The sequence below is a fragment of the Rhineura floridana genome, chromosome 11, assembly GCF_030035675.1.
Source record: "Rhineura floridana isolate rRhiFlo1 chromosome 11, rRhiFlo1.hap2, whole genome shotgun sequence".
NCBI classification, from domain to species: domain Eukaryota; kingdom Metazoa; phylum Chordata; class Lepidosauria; order Squamata; family Rhineuridae; genus Rhineura; species Rhineura floridana.
Genome location: NC_084490.1, coordinates 49,355,697 through 49,374,666, shown reverse-complemented (window position 1 = coordinate 49,374,666; position 18,970 = coordinate 49,355,697). Strand labels below are relative to the sequence as shown.

The following is an 18,970-nucleotide window of genomic DNA, read 5'->3' as shown; positions in this document are numbered from 1 at the left end:
TGTTTGTTTGGCCAATTTATCATTTCAAGTCTGCATGACTGATGGATATTAATAACTAGGCCTGGTATTCCACCTTGTTCATTTCCCCTTGGGCCATTTGTGATTCTTTCCCCCCCCTCCCCAAAGATGGAGAATGGGTGGGTATGACCTGGCTAAAACATTCAAAACATTCATTTTCAGCAAGGTTGAGTAATTCCTCCCTTCCCCATCCCACCACCATTTGTGTGTGTGTGTGTGTTTTTAAGCCCATCATTATAAACATACTTTTTTTTGCGTTCCTACCCACATTTTCACACTCGCACTTGCAACACCGACTCTTTTGTGACAGATGGGTGTGCAAACTGTTTTTGAGAGCAGTTCCCTTATGTCATTAATATTTCCTCACTCTGGGTGGTGCAGAGAACTATGCGTTTGTTGTATTATCTCTGCAAAAGCATCCTTGCATTGTTTCAGCTGTCTACTTTTCTTACGTGGGAGCTTAGTTTTCTTATTATTTCTTTAAGCACTGTGCTATTATACCAAACTTTAAACTAACAAGATGCTACTTTAATTTCCTGAAGGTTTTGTTGTTGTTGCTGCCCTCCAATTGTCAAGGATCCAGCAAACAAAATAGATTTCAACAACCAGATTAATCAAATGTGGAACACTTGGGAAGTTTAAACAATGATTTAGAAGTGAAGAAGTGTAGGGCAGTTGAAGAGATCACTTTTGTTGAATCAAGCCAGGCGTTCATAAGAAAAAGAAAAGATATGCCCAGAATGATGCAGTATGATAGAGACAATATGCCTGACAATATGCCCATGTTTCTGGGAATCGCAGGTGGGGAGAGAGCTGTTGCTCTCAGGTCCTGCTTGCGGGCTTCTCATTGGCTTCTGGTTGGCCTCTGTGAGGAAAGGATGCTTAACTACAGCTTAACTATGCTCTGTGTGAGGAAGTACTTCCGTGTGGTCTGTCCTCAGTCTCCCACCCTTCAGCTTCATGAGATGGCCTCAGGTTTTACTGTTATGAGGCAAAAATTCTCTCTACACACATAATTTTATACACCTCTATTGTGTCCCCCTTTTGCTTGCCATTTTTCTAAACTAAAAAGCCCCAAGTGTGGCAAACTTTCCTCAGTAGGATGTTGCCCCAGCCCACGGTCGCCAGGAGAGGGCAGCCAGGTTGTGCCCTGGCCAGAGGCCCCTACGGCCCTGAGGGGCCCCTCCTCAGGGTGGAAACACAGAGAGGGAGCTCCCAGGCACCCCCCCAATACAGACAGCGCAGGCTTCTATAAGCCCTTCCGCCCCACCTACCTCTCCCATCAGTGTGAATGCTGCGTGCACTGTGTGCGCATGCTTGCCATTACCCAAGATGGTTCCCAGGGCTTCGCTAAGGGGTTGACGCCCCTGCTGCCATTGGTTGATGGCAGACATGCGTGCTACATGTGCACATTATTCACATGATATGAGAGATAGGTGGGGCACGTGGGCTAGCCCCATATTGCCTGTATTGGAGGGGTGTTGAGCTACAGCAGCATGGGCATGGGGCAGGATGGTGTCCAAGGACCCAGTCATTCCAGGCACCAGCCCTGCTCTAGCCCCTTGATCATTTGCACTGCCGTTTTCTGATATCTACAATATTTTTTGAGGGCTGTTGACCAGAATTGTACACAAATGTGGTTGCACTAGACATATTGTAGCAGGTTGATTTTCGATTCCTGCTCTACACAGGAGCTAGAACTCCTGAAGTCTTTCTGTGTGTGATCTAGAAAGGGGAGGGTGGACTTTAGGCTTGTGAGATCTGAAGCCCACTAACTGGAGCCAGGTGCAAAATAGTTGCTTTGGGTGGACAGCGGAGAAGGGGCCAGACAGAATGTGCTCAGAGGTAAAGAACAGGGTGCCTCCAACCATTTTTCATGGCAACTGCCTTAGGAGTACCCCCCTTCTTTCCCTTTGAATTGTTGTTGCTAAACAGCTGGGAGCTTGCCATTCTACTGCAACCCACCCAAAGGTCTAGAATAGGGTTGCCAGGTTCAGGGCCTGAGACTGATCCTGTATCTTTAGGAGAAAAGAAAGTCAGCCAAGTGCAGGTGTTCTTGCAACCCTGTAATTGGAAAAACCACAAGGTGGAATCCTCCCTTCCCCCTGCACAACTTTTAAAGATACAAAAGACCTCTTGGTTGCCAGGTCCTAGTCTAGTATGAGTAGATCCTGATCTGTCTTTTGTCCACCCTTGAGGTGGAGCAAGTTAACCTGGTGCCTAAAAGACATTGACCTGTGAACCAGGAAGCCCCTGGTTTAAACTTTGCTTTTGCCAGGATCTCGTCAGGGAGTCTTATGTAATCTTAGGTGACAAACTATGTAGTTCACTACCTCTTTGCATCAGCCCCACCCCTTTCTTTGCAACATGAGGAATAATAGTTCTTGACATATCTTACAAGGTGTTATAAGGATTACCGAGATAATGTATGTGAACATTCTAAAGTGCTATATAAATATTCACGAATGTTATTGTTGTTAAAGCAAACTGAAATTTTTGGAGTGACTGGATCAAAATGAATTATACAAAGTCACGAAAGACGAGGCCACCTGAGTGGATCCTGGTCTCCGATAATGGTTGGGGTGCGAGGCAGCGTTGGAAGAGAGTTAGATTTGGGATGGTCCTGTATTCTGCTTTACACAGAAGAGGCCTTAATTTGAAGAGCTATCAGAGGAATAGTTCTCTATTTGGAGGGGTCCTCAGTTTGAAGGGCCCCCTGGTCTGGTCCAAGCCCTGTTTAAATATAAAGAATGTAGGGACCTTGAAGTTGCCTAACAAGAATTAGCATCTGGACAGCAGATTGCAGAGGCAGGCACACACCTTGTCCCAGTCTTCTCCACTATGATGAGATGTAATTCTACTTACAATACAGTAATTACTTCTAAATTTGTATCTATACATATAAATTAGCAGATTCAAATATTATGCAAATCTGTGTCCTCTTTTTTGGAGTGGTGGTGGTTCCTTCTTTCCTTTCTTTTTTGGTGACCAGGTGACCTGTATTATGCCTGCTGCCAGGTGCTAACTGCCCAAGTGCTAACTATTCATAGGCAACCTCAAGGCCCTTCCTTGCTTGCTCTCCCTTCTTAGGCTTCTTTACCTTTAAACCAGACTTGGACCAGAGGACTTCATCAAACAGGGTACTGTCCTCTGTGAAGTAGGACACACAGTCCCTCTTACTCTGACACATTATGTCTTCTTCTAGGAAAAGTCTATGAAAGCATTACGCCTGACAAGGAAGAAAATCCCCAACAGGTATGAATTAAGGTTGCAGTCTTATGCACATTCACTTGTGAGACTAGCTTCAAAGCAGGCAACAGAATCAGTGTGATACAGTGGTTAGATTGTTGGACTAGAATCAGGGAAACCCAGGTTCAACTCTCAGTTCAGGCCACAAAGCTCACTGAGTGACCGTGGGCCAACCACACTCTCTCAATTTAATCTACCTCATAGGGTTGTTGTGAGGATAAAAGGGGGGCAGAGCTTGGAAAAGTTACTTTTTTGAACTACAGCTCCCATCAGCCCAATCCAGAGGCCATGCTGGCTGGGGCTGATGGGAGTTGTAGTTCAAAAAAGTAACTTTTCCAAGCTCTGAAGGGGGGCACATGCATAGTGCTGTGTGCTCCTTGGAGGGACATGAATTGATTCCACAAAGGAAGCCACAGACATGAACTTACAAGATCTGAACAAGGTAGTTCACGACAGCTGCTCTTGACGGTCACTGATTCATAGGGTTGCCATAAGTCGTAATCGACTTGAAGTCACATAACAGCAACAACAAGAAGACTGCAAGTTAAGCCTCTTATCGTTGAATGTCCAGAGTGAACTATTTCCATTTCCATCACTCCCGTGATGGCCTTCTGTGTGCTTTGACTAATTCATTTGTAACTTGGGAACAGAAGAAACTCCTCCTACATAAACCCAGCTTTTATGCTCTTTTGCTACTTGAGAAACTTAGTGAATATATATGTATGCAACTAAGCAATCAGGATGAGGTTGGTTTCAAAGCTATTTACAAAACAGATATTTTGTGTTACATTACATTGCTATACATTAAGGTGCCTGTGTACAAGCCAAGTTAAGAGTCACAGTTTCCCTTGTCTTTTTTAATTAGAAGGAGCTGACCCTAAGAAATCAGTAACCTGCAGCCATTTAGCTATGTGTGTAAGTAAAACAGGCAAAATTGACAAATTTTGGCAGACTTTTGAACGCAGTTGTTTAATTCATTATGTTTTAATCATTCTGCAGAATAGCAATCCTATTTATTAATCATATCAGCACTGCACAGGGACAGCAGGTGACAGAAAATATGCCCATCTTACAGCAGCAAAATTTATGGATGACAGCTGGTTGCCAAAGGGTGTAGTCTTTGGCTGCTGAAGTTGATGACAGTTTCAGTGAGGTTGGTATTTATGATTATGAATTACTGATTTAGCGATTCACTACAGATGCTATTGGAGGTCGCTGATTCATAGGGTCGGCATAAGTCATGATCGACTTGAAGGCACATAACAACAACACAATTGAGTGATTTTCATGTGCAAAGTGCTATGTGATTTTCATGTTGTTTGGCCTCCCAACAACCCAGTGAGTCTCATCTCTCTCATTTCCATTTTACTGGTTGAAGGCTACCCACTGACAAATCTGTCAGTTCCCATTTCTCCTAGCTTTTCATTTTCCCATGCTTAAGGATTCATAGGGTCGCCATAAGTCGTAGTCGACTTGGAGGCACATAACAACAACAACAAAGTTCAGTTCCTCATGTTTCCGCATTCCAATTTTGCTGTAGTCTGTGGCTGAACTGGAGAGTTGCTGTCCAAAACTCCTGGTTCCAAGATACACTAAAACAGAACTAGGGAGCCTTTTTCAGTCTGAGGGCCACATTACCTTCTGGCAACCTTCTGGAGGCCGCTTATAAGTTGTAGGTGGGGCCAGAGGCAAAAGTGGGTGGAGCAACAAAGGTAAATTTTACCTTTCTACAGTAGGCTAGTTTCTACACACAATTGCACACCCCTCTCTATCCTCCATCCAGGCAGCCAAGAGGCATTTTCAGAGTTCAAGGCAAACACACTCATGGAGGGAGCAAAGCAGAGCAGATGAGCGGCATAGCCTAGAGAGGAGGTGTGGCCTGGAGAGAGTCCTGAAGGCCAGAGAGAGAGACCTGGAGGGTCACATTCCACCCCTGGGCCTCAGGTTTCCCATCCCTGGACTAGAACATAATTGCTGGTGCTGGTGTAATGGCTGCTTCCACGTGAGCACCTCAGGAGTCCACGGGGCAACACTTGCATAGAGGCACCATTTGTGATCATTGGTGATTCTGTGTAGGGGATCTTCATGTGATTGGACAATATGATCTGTGCAGTCACAGTAGGTTGAAAGAGGGCTGCTGTGATTGCAGCTCCATAGAGGGGGGTATGTGTCATGTGCCTTACTTTACAGGGAAGAGTCCTCTATTTTGAAGGGCTGTCAGAGGACCATGTCCTCTATTCAGGGGCTGTCCAGTCCAAGTCTGGTTTAAACATAAAGAACCAGAAAAAAGGAGAGCAGTAGAAGAGATATGGCTAAAGTGTGGCCCTCCAGATGTTGCTGGGCTACAACTCTCATCATCCCTGACCATTGGCCATGTCAGCTGGGACGGATAGGAACTGGATTCCAGCAAAATCTGGATGACCACAGGTTCTCCACCCATGCTGTAGAATAGCCTATGGAAAGGTTTTTGAAAATATATATTTTCCCTGTTTGTATTAAATTTTACCAGGAGTTCCATGGCATGTGAGTGAGGTGATGTTGCATGGAAATAGGGTAATTAAATGATGTCTCAAAATTTGAAAGCAGATGTGCTTAAGAACATAGGAAGCTCTCATACAATGAGTTAGTTCAGTGCTCCATCTTGCTTATATTATCAACACTGGCAGTGGCTCTTCAGGCTCTCAGAAGAGGGACATTCCCAGCCCTACCTGAAGCTGCTAGTGATTGAATCTGGGACCTTCTGCCTCCAAAGCAGAGGCTCTACCACTGAGCATCTGCTTGGGCTGATGGGAGCTATAGTTTGAAACTTCTGGAGGGCACCAGGTTGCATAGGCATTATATGGGTGACAGTTTAAAATAAAAAAGTATGACCAAAATGCTATCATTTCAGTTGCTACAGAAGGAAAATCTTTATTGTAGAATGCCAGCCAACGAGGGCAGCATTTTCTCTCTTGGCTTGCATGAAAGGAAGATGCTCAAATTAGCAGCAAGGACAGAAGCAGAAATAAAACAGACAATTCTAATAGAGATCTGTGGGTCTAATGCAGAAATCTTTAAACTACTGACATCTTGGCATAGCTTTTTTCATTACATGTGTTTGCTAATATGTCATGCTTAAAAAGATTTCCTGTAGGAATTTGAGGTTGCTCATTTAATTGGCTTTTCTTCGACTGACTGGACATGGGTTGAAACAACTTGATCCCCAATTCTGTCTTCCACTATTGTCTTGATCACTCTTGTCTTCTGTAGATCTGTGTAACAGAGGAAATTTAGGAAAGCAGTTTTTCTTTTAAATATGCAGATCACAGAGCTCTTATCTAAACACCACACTGTGGTAAAGATTACAGAAAAAAATGTATGACTTAGAGACATAGAAAGCCTTGTGCTGAATCAGACCATTAATCCATCTAGCTCATAACTGTCTCTGTGGTGGCTTTCCAGATTTTCAAACAGAGAGTCTTCTGGAGATGTATTGCTGGAGATTGAGCATGTGCTCGATCATTGCACTACCACTTGCCCCCAAATACTTTTCAGAGATTAAATAAAATATTACAGGTTAACATGTTTAAATGCTGGAAATTATGGCCAATAATGCCGATCTGTATCATGTTTGGTAGTCTTTTCCTACCATTTTAGTTCAGGTTCTTCATCAAAGAGCAGATGGGGGACTGACATTTGGCACTGATAATTTTTTAACATTTTTTTGGAAGAGGATTCTCATTTTTCATGTCAATTGTTTATTATCAATCTTATTGTTGCATCAAAATTATGCTGAATGAAACTGGTAAAATAGATTACTTAGAGAGACATAGGAAATGGCCTTCTCCCAGGTTAGACTGTTAATCCATATAGTTCAGTATTGTCTACACTGACTGGCAGCACATCCCCAAGGTTTCAGGCAGGAGTTCTGTTTCTCTGTTCTCCCCAGAGATGCCTCGGATTGAACCTGGGATACGCTCTGGACCTACAAGGCAGCCCCTGCATCTACTATGCCACCCTGGGCTCCTACTGGGGGAAAGGGCAGAATATAAATCTAATACATAAATAATAGAGATAATAAATACTATTAAAGTACTTGAAATTGCTTATATGGACCAGCTGCTGGATATGATTCACTGAAGAAACAAAGTCCAATAGAACATGTTGATTCTTCTCTGAAATGACGAATATATTATAGTACAGTAGTATCAATAGCATGGTCTCAAAACACTGGATTTTTAATGTTTTCATGTGATTAATGGAATAACTAATAAATGTACTCAGTGCATTTTTGGCAGGGGGGGTGTAAAAATGAGGTGCCAATACTCACACTTTGATAAAATTCCTGTGGGTGCCAGCACAAAATGGCTGCCACGGGCCATCAAGAAAGGAGCTATGGTGCTCTGTACCAGTGACTACCATCACACAAAAAAAGCCCTGAATGTACTATCGTACATGGTAATACCATCCAGTAACTTAGCATTGTTTCATCCTGAAATGATTCTTACAAGACTATATACTAATGTACATTACAACCTGGTATTCCTTCCTACTCTGTCACTCTTAATCCCAATGTAGACTATAATGCAGTGTAGAAATGAATCCAGGTTTCCGGGGGGGGGATAGAAATTGGGATTATACCTGCTGGCCCTGACCTCTGTGCCTTCTATATCTCATTTGCACAAGGCCTACCCATGAGTCATACCCCATGAAAAACTTTGAAGGAGGAACAGCAGGGCCAAAGTGAGCAGCTGCAATCCCAGTCTACCCTTCTATATGGTAATTCCTTTGGTGGATGACCATCCGCAAAGCACTTTAAAGGTGAGGTCAACTTGTTATTTCATTAATCATACCCTAACAACACAACCCTGCCATGTAACAATTTTTTCAATAACATTTGGGTAGTTAAGAGGCAACTAGTTTGCTTTACAAATTAGTAGCAAAATAACATTGTTTTTAGAAATGTGGAATTTAAACAAATGTGCAGAAAAATAAGAACAAAATTTATTACCTTTGGTGGTGCTTCCATATCTTGATCCTGAGTCATGGGAACCTTCACCACTAAGCCCGATGTCTGTAGATCCTGAGCTTCTGTATCTTGAGTCTGTCAATACAGAGCCTCTGGACTGAGACTGAAAGCTGGAAGATTCTTGGCCCCTAAATCCCGGATTTCCGGATGGAGAACTGGAGGATCCCAACCCTCTAGATCTGGAATCTGTAGAAGCTGACCCCATACATCTAGATCCAGAGCTGGAAAATGTTTGGTCTTTAGATCTTGAACCTGCTGATCCTCTAGATCTAGTTTCTGAAGAGATTCCTGAAGTTCTGGAACCAGATTCAAAATCGCTATAAAAGCAGTAAAGAAAAACTTTAGACTTGGAGTAGAAAAGAGAACATTTTTGAATATAAATTTGGTAGTAGCAACTTTAGTAAAGCCTTTATAGTAGCCGTTATTTGGGACTGAGATAAAAATGTGACAGGAAAAGGCAACATCTAGTTGGTTGCTTAAAACCGAACCAAAATGAAGTTTGGATTATCTATAAAAGTGAAAATGTATTGAATAAGTACATTCAGGGGTGCCCAAATTCAGTGTGCTAACATCATTAATTTGTGTGCAAGACAAACTAGGGATGGACAAATCTGTCAATTTCTCTCAGTCTCTCATTTTTCCAGGGTTAAGTTCAGTTCTCCACATTTCCATATCAATTTGCAAATTTATTTTAAGTCTTCATGAAAATGAATCAGCATTTTGGTATGAATTTCTCCTAATATGCACATTTTTCTATGCAATTTTGCCTATGCATGTATTTGCAAACTAATTTAGGGTGTGCATTTTTGTTCACATTTCTTCCAAAATTCAGAGAAGTGCAAATTTTGAAGGATGGTTATTTTTCAGTTTGCTTATTGTTTCAGAAAGCACAAATTAGGTAGATTTGCCTTTAAATGCAAACTGAATTCAATTTCTCCCCCACCCCCTGTAACAAAGCATTCAGCCCTGGACAGACTTCAAAAGACTAGCATTAACCTGGTCCCTGTCTGGCAGAACACAGTGCAACAAGATTTCAAGTCAGTTGTGCATCATCAAATGAGGAATAATAACATGATGAGAAATCGTGATGTGCAAACCATTAGATAAAGGAGAATCAAAGACAATGGTGGCAGGTGGCTCCATGTCAGTGGGGCAGTAAAATCTGCTCTGAGTTTTAGTCTAAACTTCCAAGGAGCTGTCCATGGTGCAGAAGCACCTTGGACAGCTCCTTGAAAGTTCAGAATAAATCCCAGAGCAGATTCCACTGCCCCACTGATATAAAGCCACCAGCCGCCACTGATCAAAGATATTTAGGAATGGGGAAATTCCACCACGTTCCTCCTTTTTCACCTCTCTCCCCCATCCAGTAGGCTGCGGTAAGTCTCAATCTCATTCTCCAGGCGGATCTTGATACTCAGGAGCTGTTCATATTTTCTGTTTTGGTTCTCCGTATCATCTCTGATCTGCTGTAGCTGGTCCTCCACGTTGCTTATCACTCCTTGTATTTGAGAAAGTTGGCCACAGTATCGGCCTTCTACATCTGCTAGGGTGGCCTCAAAAGATTGTTTCTGTTGAGAAATGAAAATGGAACACAGGAAGGTAAATAGGAGTGCAAAGATTGCTGGGAACTTAAACTGCAATCCTGTGTACACTTAACCTTGGAATAAGTCCCATTCAACACGGTGGGACTTACTTTTGAATAGACATGCTCTGTTAAAACCAAAACAACTTTGGCCTTCAAATTTCTGTTAAAATCCTCCTCTGAATTTTGATGTTGATTATTATTATACTTGAGGTGACTGCCTCACTCTGCCTAATGTTAGGGCCGAGCCACCAAAGCACAGGGCCATGCGTGCTGCCATTTATTTACAAATGCAACAAGCAAGAAACATCTTTTTAAGAAGGTGTTAAGTGAAAGAAAGAAAGAATTCTTATACCATAGACAATTGGGATTGTAGCTCTATTTCTAGGCTTTGCAAGGTGCGTCGTAGTTCAGTGATCTCACTCTTGTTGGTGCTGGTCTCTTCTACATTGCTGCTGATCTGCTGATTCAGTTCTTGACTCTGAAAATGCAATTAAAAGAGAGAGAAATTTGTCCCAAAGTTGTTAATCAAAGAAATAATTTTCCTTACAGAAGAGTCCTGTGTGAAGTCAATGGTGAGCATTTCTGTCACCTGTTCATTGAACCAGGCCTCAATGTCTTGTCTGTTCTCCTCAGCAAGGGCCTCGTATTCTGCTCTCATCTTATTGAGAAGGGCAGTCAGGTCAACTCCAGGTGCTGCGTTCATTCGGACATCAATGCCTCCCGCAGTAGTAGCATCAGTCACAGAGTTCATATCCTGCATAAATAAATAAGTTCTTTTAAAACTTGTCGCAAGGGCAAGAAAATAAGACATAATTTTTACACTGGCACTGTCTCAGAGCAATTTTGATGGTTTCTAGGTTATGTTGAGTGTTTTCAAGAAGTTCAGATTTCTCTTTAGCACACAGCTTCAGGTATCACAATGACTTGAAAATCTTAAACTTTCAGACAATCAGAAACTCTATTTTCATATAGATTACAGGTCATTTTTGGCAATTTTACATTCATATAAAGTTGGTGGTTGAAATAACCAGTGGTAATTTCAATTTTGATTTATGTAGACATATTGGATATGCTTTCCCATGCCACTGCAAGAGGTTGGAGCTGATGCAGTTAGGGAGCAAGGATGGCAATCTTAGGACAACTTTTACCACTGTTAATTTTCTCTCTTGGTTTGCTCTCCAGTTTGGGGACGTTTGTATACTGCCTTCAAGTCGATTTCGACTTATGGTGACCCTATGAATAGGGTTTTCATGAGGCTGAGAGGCAGTGACTGGCCCAAGGTCACCCAGTTAGCTTCATGGCTATATGGGGATTCGAACCCTGGTCACCTAGTTCGTAGTCCAACTTCTTAACCACTACACCACACTAAACCCAATGAGAGTTTTGCCATTGACGTGAGTGAATTGCACCCATTGCCTTTATGGCATATATCTCCTGGCTTTATGCATAACAGAGACCTAGGTTACCTCCTCATGATTCTTCTTCATATACTCCAGCTCCTCAATCAGGCTTTCAATCTGCATTTCAAGATCAGCCTTGGTCATGGTAATCTCATCCAGGACCTTACGGAGGCCATTGGTGTCAGCTTCAACACTCTGGCGGAGGGCCACTTCATTGTCACACCTAAAACAAAAAGAATTTAAAAGGTTGTCAGCAGATCATGTGGAACACATCTGTTCCCACAGAGAAGGTTCCTTTTTTGTGGCTGTTTTTGTGGATGCCTTCATCAGTTTCTGTTGGGTCTCTCAGCTTCTATACCAGGTTTTACCTAACATTTCCCTTAAAGATTAGTATCAGGCTATTTTTTTTGGTCACATAACATGAACTGTTAGTTAAGCGTTGAGCTAATTTTATGATATGTAACTAGGGCTGAACTCCTATATCCACTTACCTGGGGGTAAGTCCCACTCTTGCAATGGGACTTACTTCTGAGTAGACATGTTTAGGATCATGCTGTAGCATAGCAGTGCTATTGGCTGAGGGACATCAATTTGTTTCATCCAAGCACACTGTAGATCCAGGTTTAATGTAGTTACACCTCGTGGGATATGCTCCCCAGACACCTCACAACAGGCTAGTTTTTCTGTTATATATGAATGATTTGGCTATCATAATAAGCGTGTTTCTAGTATTACCAGGGCAAGCATCATTAAATCATAGTAGTAGTATTTACTTTTGCCTGAATCTAGCACTTGGTCATATCTATTAGTTTGGGATCTATTATTTATTTTGGCTTTAGCTACTGATATGGCAAAGCTCTTGGCGGTGTGAGGCATATGCTGCTGGATGGATGTACTAAGCACAAGATGTGGAGTAGGAGATGCCCATTTTGCTTCGCTTACTTCAGCTTGAAGTCAGCAGCAGCCAGCCTCGCATTGTCGACCTGCAAAATGAGTCTTCCATTGTCTGTAATTCCAGCAATTACCTACAAAAGAAAGAATAAATATTTATGATATGTAATGTTGGCTTTGAACATGGATGAGGTTCAACTCCCAGCTCCAGTCTGCGATTAAGTCCTCATGAAAATTCACTAGCATTTTAGTGTAAATTTCTACGAATATACACATTTTTCTCAGCAATCTTGCCCAACATAGGCATTTTTGCAAACCAGTTTCCCCTAATACATGCATTTTTGTATGTTATTTTCACTAAGATATATTTTTTATTTTTTTATTTTTTATTATTTTTGCATGCTTTACCCTAGAATATGCATTTTGTTCACATTGGAGAACTGCATTGCAAAATTTGGAGCAGTATGAATTTTGAAAGATGGCTGTGTTTCGATTTGTGTGCAAATTAGGTAGGTTAGCCTTTAAATGCAAATGATGGCATCTTAAAACATAACTAGAACAGTTCCCCACACAGACACTTAATTTCAGCCTGAATTTGCACATTGTTGTACAGATCACTACGCTTTGATCTGTTTCCACATCACCTGATGTCTGACTACACCAGTAGGCAGAAGGGGACAGAGATATCTTCACCTAATGCAAATTGCCTGGTTGGTTTGCCTGCCCCTTCACCAACCCTCCAACTCCAATTTGTGAAGCGTTCATCCCCCCTCCTAGAAATCATCTTCATGCGGCTGTCACCTTACTTCCAAGTCAGTGTGAAAGCATAAGAACCCTGTGCATGACTACTCAGAAGTAAGGCTCACTGAGTTCAATAGGGCTTCCTCTCGAGTAATGAGGGTAGGCAATCCTAACCCCACTTACCTGGGAGTAAGCTCAACCGAATTCATTAGGACTTACATCTGAATAGACATGGTTAGGATCATGTTGCTAGTCTTCTCGTGTGCTAGAAAACTCATTGTCAATATTGCACTTGGTGATCCAAACCGATTAAAATCTCCTTTATTTGGCAAACCTTCTTTCCCTGAACCCCCCCTCCCCAATTTTATTTTATTTGGTGGTTTTCCGTTAAGTATATCTGTGCCATGCCAGAAACAACTGGAAAGCAAGCTCGAGCCTGGGTTAGAGAAAAGGCAAGTAAGGGGGACATGAAAGAGATGTATGATTATCTATGGTGTGGAGAAAATGGGCAGGGAGCGTTTTTTCTCCCTCTCTCAGAATGGTAGAATTCAGGGCCATTCAATGAAGTTGAATATTGGAAGATTCAGGACAGACAAAATAAAGTACTTCTTCACACAGCGCATAGTTAAACGATGGAATTTGCTTCCACAAAATGTAGTGACGGCCACCAACTTGGAAGACTTTAAAAGAGGGTTAGACAGATTCATGGCGGATGAGGCTACCTATGGCTACTAGCCACAATGGCTATATTCTGTCTCCACTGTTGGATGCCTTATGACTCTGAATAATAGTTGCTGCATCACAGGTGGGGATAATGCTCTTGCGCTCAGGTCCTGCTTGTGGGCTTCCTAGAGGCATGTGGCTGGCCACTGTGAGAACAGGATGCTGCACTAGATGGGTCTTTGGCCTGATCCAGGGGGCTTTTCTTATGTTTTTAGAAATAGGATGTATTAGTCTCTGATCAGATAGGATTCCAGCAACAACAATGTAAATTAACAGCTGTCATTTAGCTAGATTTTATAGTTCAATAATTTTGAATATTTGATCAAAAGCATAATATAAGAGGAAGCTGTGAGACTTCTAAAAACTGTTTCATTTCTTTTTTTAACCCAAATGCTCATTCATACATAGTTGCATCCTACTTCCCCGAATAATAAGAAATTCTCAAGCATGCAGCACTTCCCTGGTTTTGGTTTCCTTTGGGAGGCGGGATCACTGGAAGCTTATGGTGTTCTGCAATAGTTGAGCTTGTTTACAGTTATACAGGTTGAGCACAGGTGGAGGCAGATGATTTTAACATGCCAGGAACAAATTTCACTGCCCCACAACAAATTGCTGGAGAGGGGCACCCCCTAAAAATGGCTTTTTAGAGCTCAGTGTTGGACTTCTGCCTCTTTCTCTGTGCCACGCAGAAATGTTAGTCGTCATTTCTCTCACCGACACAGATCTTGCTTACATCATGTTGTGATGTAAGGGGCAAAGAAATAATAGTATGCCCTTTGTAAAAAATGTGTCTCCAGCTATTTTCTAGTAATTGAGAGCCATTTATCTGTAATTTCCCTTACAAGAGATGTGCCTGGCAACTTGGCTTGCTGACCATTAAAGAACCATAGCAGTCACTCTGGACCCATTAACTCTGCTCTCCACTCCCACCCCCAAATTCACAACATAAATATAAGCATTGTATGATACAATTAATAGAATAAATAAAACAAAGTACTACAACATACCCACATGGCTTGTTTCTTTTCTTACCTGCGTCCTAAGGTCATCAATGATGGCATAATATTTACTGTAATCATGTCGATTTCCACCCAGTCTGGTCTCTGCTCCAAGCCTCTCATACCATTCTGCAATCTTCTTTTCCAGTTCACTGTTGGCTTCCTCTAGAGCTTGCACATTGCTCAGATAGACTGCTAAGCGGTCATTGAGGTTTTGCATTGTTTGCTTCTCGCCACCAGAAAGGAGTCCACCCTCGCCACCCCCAAGGCTGTTAAAGCCTCCAGCAGAGCCACCTCCAGTGGCACCCCATCCAGCACTTGAGCCCCAGGACCCATTGGCATTGCATGCCATGCCACCAGAGCTCCATCTCATTCTATTCTCAGTCACCCCACTGAAATTGCACATGCCCCCACCAGAGCCCCAGGCGCCACCACCACAGCCGGAGCTTCCACCAAAGGCCCTGCCACTAGATCCACCACTGAAGCCGGACCTTCCACCAATAGCCCTGCCGCTAGACCCACCACCGAAGCTGCATGTGCCACTGCCAGATACCCTTGCCGTTCTGCTGCTGCTGCGGGAAGAAGAGACTTGCTTCGATGACTGGTTAAAGAAACTCATTTTGCAGTACAGTGTATAGAGGACCTTCCCTGTGCAGAAATGAAGTGTAAGCTAAAGGTGTCAGTGGAAGGGAATTTTTACCTTTTTATATCCAAATTTAAAATTGCGTCATACTTGTGAGTGGATGGTATTTTTGCCAAGTTGCTAGCTTAGCCCATCATTAACTAATTATAATAATTAATAGCTAATCCCAATATGTACATTTGGGCTCTTCCTTCTGGTTATTCAGCATGTCAACATGGAGAATAGGTGGGGCAGAGTGGGTCAAACCTTTCATTATAGCCTTGTGTCTTCGGAACAAAACTGAGCAATTACTTTCCTTTTTATAGCTTTGCTATTTCCTAGTACATTGCATGTTATCTCTTTGTGTTCCATGCATTCCCATTTTTAGCTTTGTTTATCCCTGTGTTACCTTGCAAGCTTTCATTCTGTATTGCTTTTTACAAAACTTGTCAGAACACTCTGCCTTCTGGGTTAAAGCTAATTCTGGTATGTTTTATGTGTCAAATCACAGTACAACAGTGGTAGTTCTAGGTTGTCACATAATGATCTAATCTCCAGAGTACCACTGGTAAATTGGAAACAGTTACACAGTCGTAGCAGCGGCAGTGAATATTTCCCCCCCATTGCCATTATGTCTGCAAACTACTGTCCTTCATTGAATAGGGTTATCAGTGCATGGCCTTCAAGCCACAATAGTTTAACTCTTGCTTTAAAACATGTGTGTACACACCCCTGAAAGCAGACTTCCCAGATATCTATCATCCTGTTTCCAACCTTTTTTGAGGAAGGTGACAGAAGCTGCACTCCTATACCCACTTACCATTAAGCCCCACTGAATCCAATAGATCTTACGTCTAAATAGACATGTATAGGATGATGCTATATGTGGGTAGTCATTCTTCCACTTTGGGTGTATCCCAGTATTATGAAGTATGCAGCTTTACTCTTGGTCAAGCCTTACAGCAGGGATGGTCTTCCAAGCGTTGTTGAACTACAATTCCCATCATCCCTGACCACTTGGCCATGCTGGCTGGGGCTGATGGGAGTTGGAGTCGAACATAAGAACATAAGAAGAGCCTGCTGGATCAGGCCAGTGGCCCCTCTAGTCCAGCATCCTGTTCTCACAGTGGCCAACCAGGTGCCTGGGGGAAGCCCGCAAGCAGGACCCGAGTGCAAGAACATTGTCCCCTCCTGAAGCTTCCGGCAACTGGTTTTCAGAAGCATGCTGACTCTGACTAGGGTGGCAGAGCACAGCCATCATGGCTAGTAGCCATTGATAGCCCTGTCCTCCATGAATTTGTCTAATCTTCTTTTAAAGCCATCCAAGTTGGTGGCCATTACTGCGTCTTGTGGGAGCAAATTCCATAGTTCAACTATGCGCTGAGTAAAGAAGTACTTCCTTTTGTCTGTCCTGAATCTTCCAACATTCAGCTTCTTTGAATGCCCACGAGTTCTAGTATTATGAGAGAGAGAGAAGAACTTTTCTCTATCCACTTTCTCAATGCCATGCATAATTTTATACACTTCTATCATGTCTCCTCTGACCCACCTTTTCTCTAAACTAAAAAGCCCCAAATACTGCAACCTTTCCTCGTAAGGGAGTCGCTCCATCCCCTTGATCATTCTGGTTGCCCTCTTCTGAACCTTTTCCAACTCTATAATATCCTTTTTGAGATGAGGCGACCAGAACTGTACACAGTATTCCAAATGCAGCCGCACCATAGATTTATACAACGGCATTATGATATTGGCTGTTTTATTTTCAATACCTTTCCTAATTATCGCTAGCATGGAATTTGCCTTTTTCACAGTTGCCGCACACTGGGTTGACATTTTCATCGTGCTGTCCACTACAACCCCGAGGTCTCTCTCCTGGTCGGTCACCGCCAGTTCAATATTGGGAGGGCCACAGGTTCCCTATTGTTGAGCCTCCGCTCCCCCACGAGGGCCAGGGAGGGGGAAGACATGAGTTTCAGGTTTCCCAGCTGTCAGAAGGTGTGGAAGACCCAGGAGTTGTTGAGTCTCAGCAAGACCTTGGGAGGGGGAGTGAGGTTGAGTCCGGGCCAGTTCCCACGGATGGCGCGGTCTCCGAAGAGGAGAGCGTGCCGCCCCCAGGCAGGTCGGATGAGCCGTTGGAAGATATTTTGGAGCACGCGTTGACTCCCTCTTTACCAAGCGGCTCTCGGGATGCTTCAAGCGCGTCACCGCCCCATGACCTCGAGCTGGTTGCTAAGGAGATGGTTCTTTCGGACAAGCCGTTGGAAGAGTGCCCCCGTCACCCCTCTCTCGACGCCGCGAGAAGCAGACGGGACAGAGGCAGGACTTGTGAAGGAGTCAGAGATTACGATCTAAAACTTTCCCTACTTAAGGCTGCAGCTCTCTGGCTTGAGCTGCTGAGTGAACTTTCTTCACACATTGCAGAGCATGTCTAGAGTGCAGTTAGGGAATTCTAGTGAGCTAGTTTAGAGGTTTCTATGAAGCGCACCGCCTTTGATGTATCCATTACTTTAATAAAACAAGATTTAATTGCACCAGCGTCTCAGCCTCGTGAATCCTGCTCTGAACAGGACACCTATCTTCTGAACTGATAGGGGTGATTGCATCCTGATAGTTCTGTTGGATTTTTCAGCTACTTTTGATAACTTTGTTTGATCACACGTTTCTGACAGCTTTGTTGTGGGATCTGATAGGTGCCTTCAGGATTTCTAACTAGTAATTCTGCTTGTATTTAGCTGGGATATCTGATCAAATAGGCAATTGCTTGTCACCTTGCTCTGTACTGCTCAAAACTTTGCCAGTTTTAATAAAGTATAATACTATGGGATGCATTGGGAGAGTATCCGTTCTTGTTCATTTATTTATTTACTGTGGACTGCCAGATGTAGCAGTTTAAAAATTCAACAGTTTGGTCCAACAAAGGTCATTTGGAAGGTGGAAGTATTTTTATTTTGCTTGAAAGATCAGTAAAGGGATTTGTGGGTTTTTGGAGACCATCAGTCATTTGACTGTAGAATTGCCCCTTTTTCTTAAAAAATGATGGATAAGTATTCTGCCTGGTTTTAAGGTCAAAATATATTTTGGATGTAATTCAAGTTCTTGCTTGGAAAGAATTTTTTTTAAAAAAAATCATCTTAATTCTGTGTCATGTCTATGAATTGCAAATGATTATGCTGTCAATGAACAGTGGCAGGTGATTATATGATAGTGCACTTAATGTATACTGGCTGTTTCCCCCCCCAGCTTTCAAAGGGCAGATAAAGTTGTTTTTATCCCACTAATTACTTAAACCTTGTCATGACTGCTGACTAGTTAAATCTCCTTTTCAATTGAAATAATGTTATACACATTGCAACACATACCCTTTGCCAAGCCCTAAAACATAAATAATCTTTTTAGACCACAAAGGCAAGCTTTTGTTAACCTGTTACTCATCTCCACCAACCACGGTCATCACATTTAGGAAAGAAATGAGCATCTTTTGGTATTGCTTCTGACTATTCCATTGAAAGTTTGACTCCATCTGACTAATACGGGTTCACAAGGACAAGACATGACTCTGGAGTCAAGGCCAGACCTTACATAATCTTGGAACAACTGTCAGCCTTACTTGTTATCCGTCTTAGCATTCATCAGAAGCATGTGTTACTGGGTCAGCATTTCTCATGGCATAAGGTAGGAGTGGCATGTTGCTGAACTCCCACTCTCATCAGCCCTAGCCAGCATGGTTAATGATCA

At 42.7% G+C, this 18,970-nt stretch overlaps 1 protein-coding gene across 1 annotated transcript; it reads right to left on the bottom strand.

Moving 5' to 3' along the window:
- Positions 1-6,414: 6,414 nt before the first annotated feature.
- LOC133366031 (keratin, type I cytoskeletal 10-like) lies at positions 6,415-14,980 on the bottom strand. The gene is made up of 8 exons (XM_061588661.1): positions 14,648-14,980; positions 12,203-12,285; positions 11,327-11,483; positions 10,450-10,614; positions 10,213-10,338; positions 9,626-9,843; positions 8,254-8,367; positions 6,415-6,520 (listed from the first exon to the last, which is right to left on the bottom strand). Exons 1-8 carry the CDS (start codon positions 14,963-14,965, stop codon positions 6,415-6,417), a joined length of 1,287 nt encoding a protein of 428 aa, XP_061444645.1. The 5' UTR covers positions 14,966-14,980.
- Positions 14,981-18,970: the final 3,990 nt, after the last annotated feature.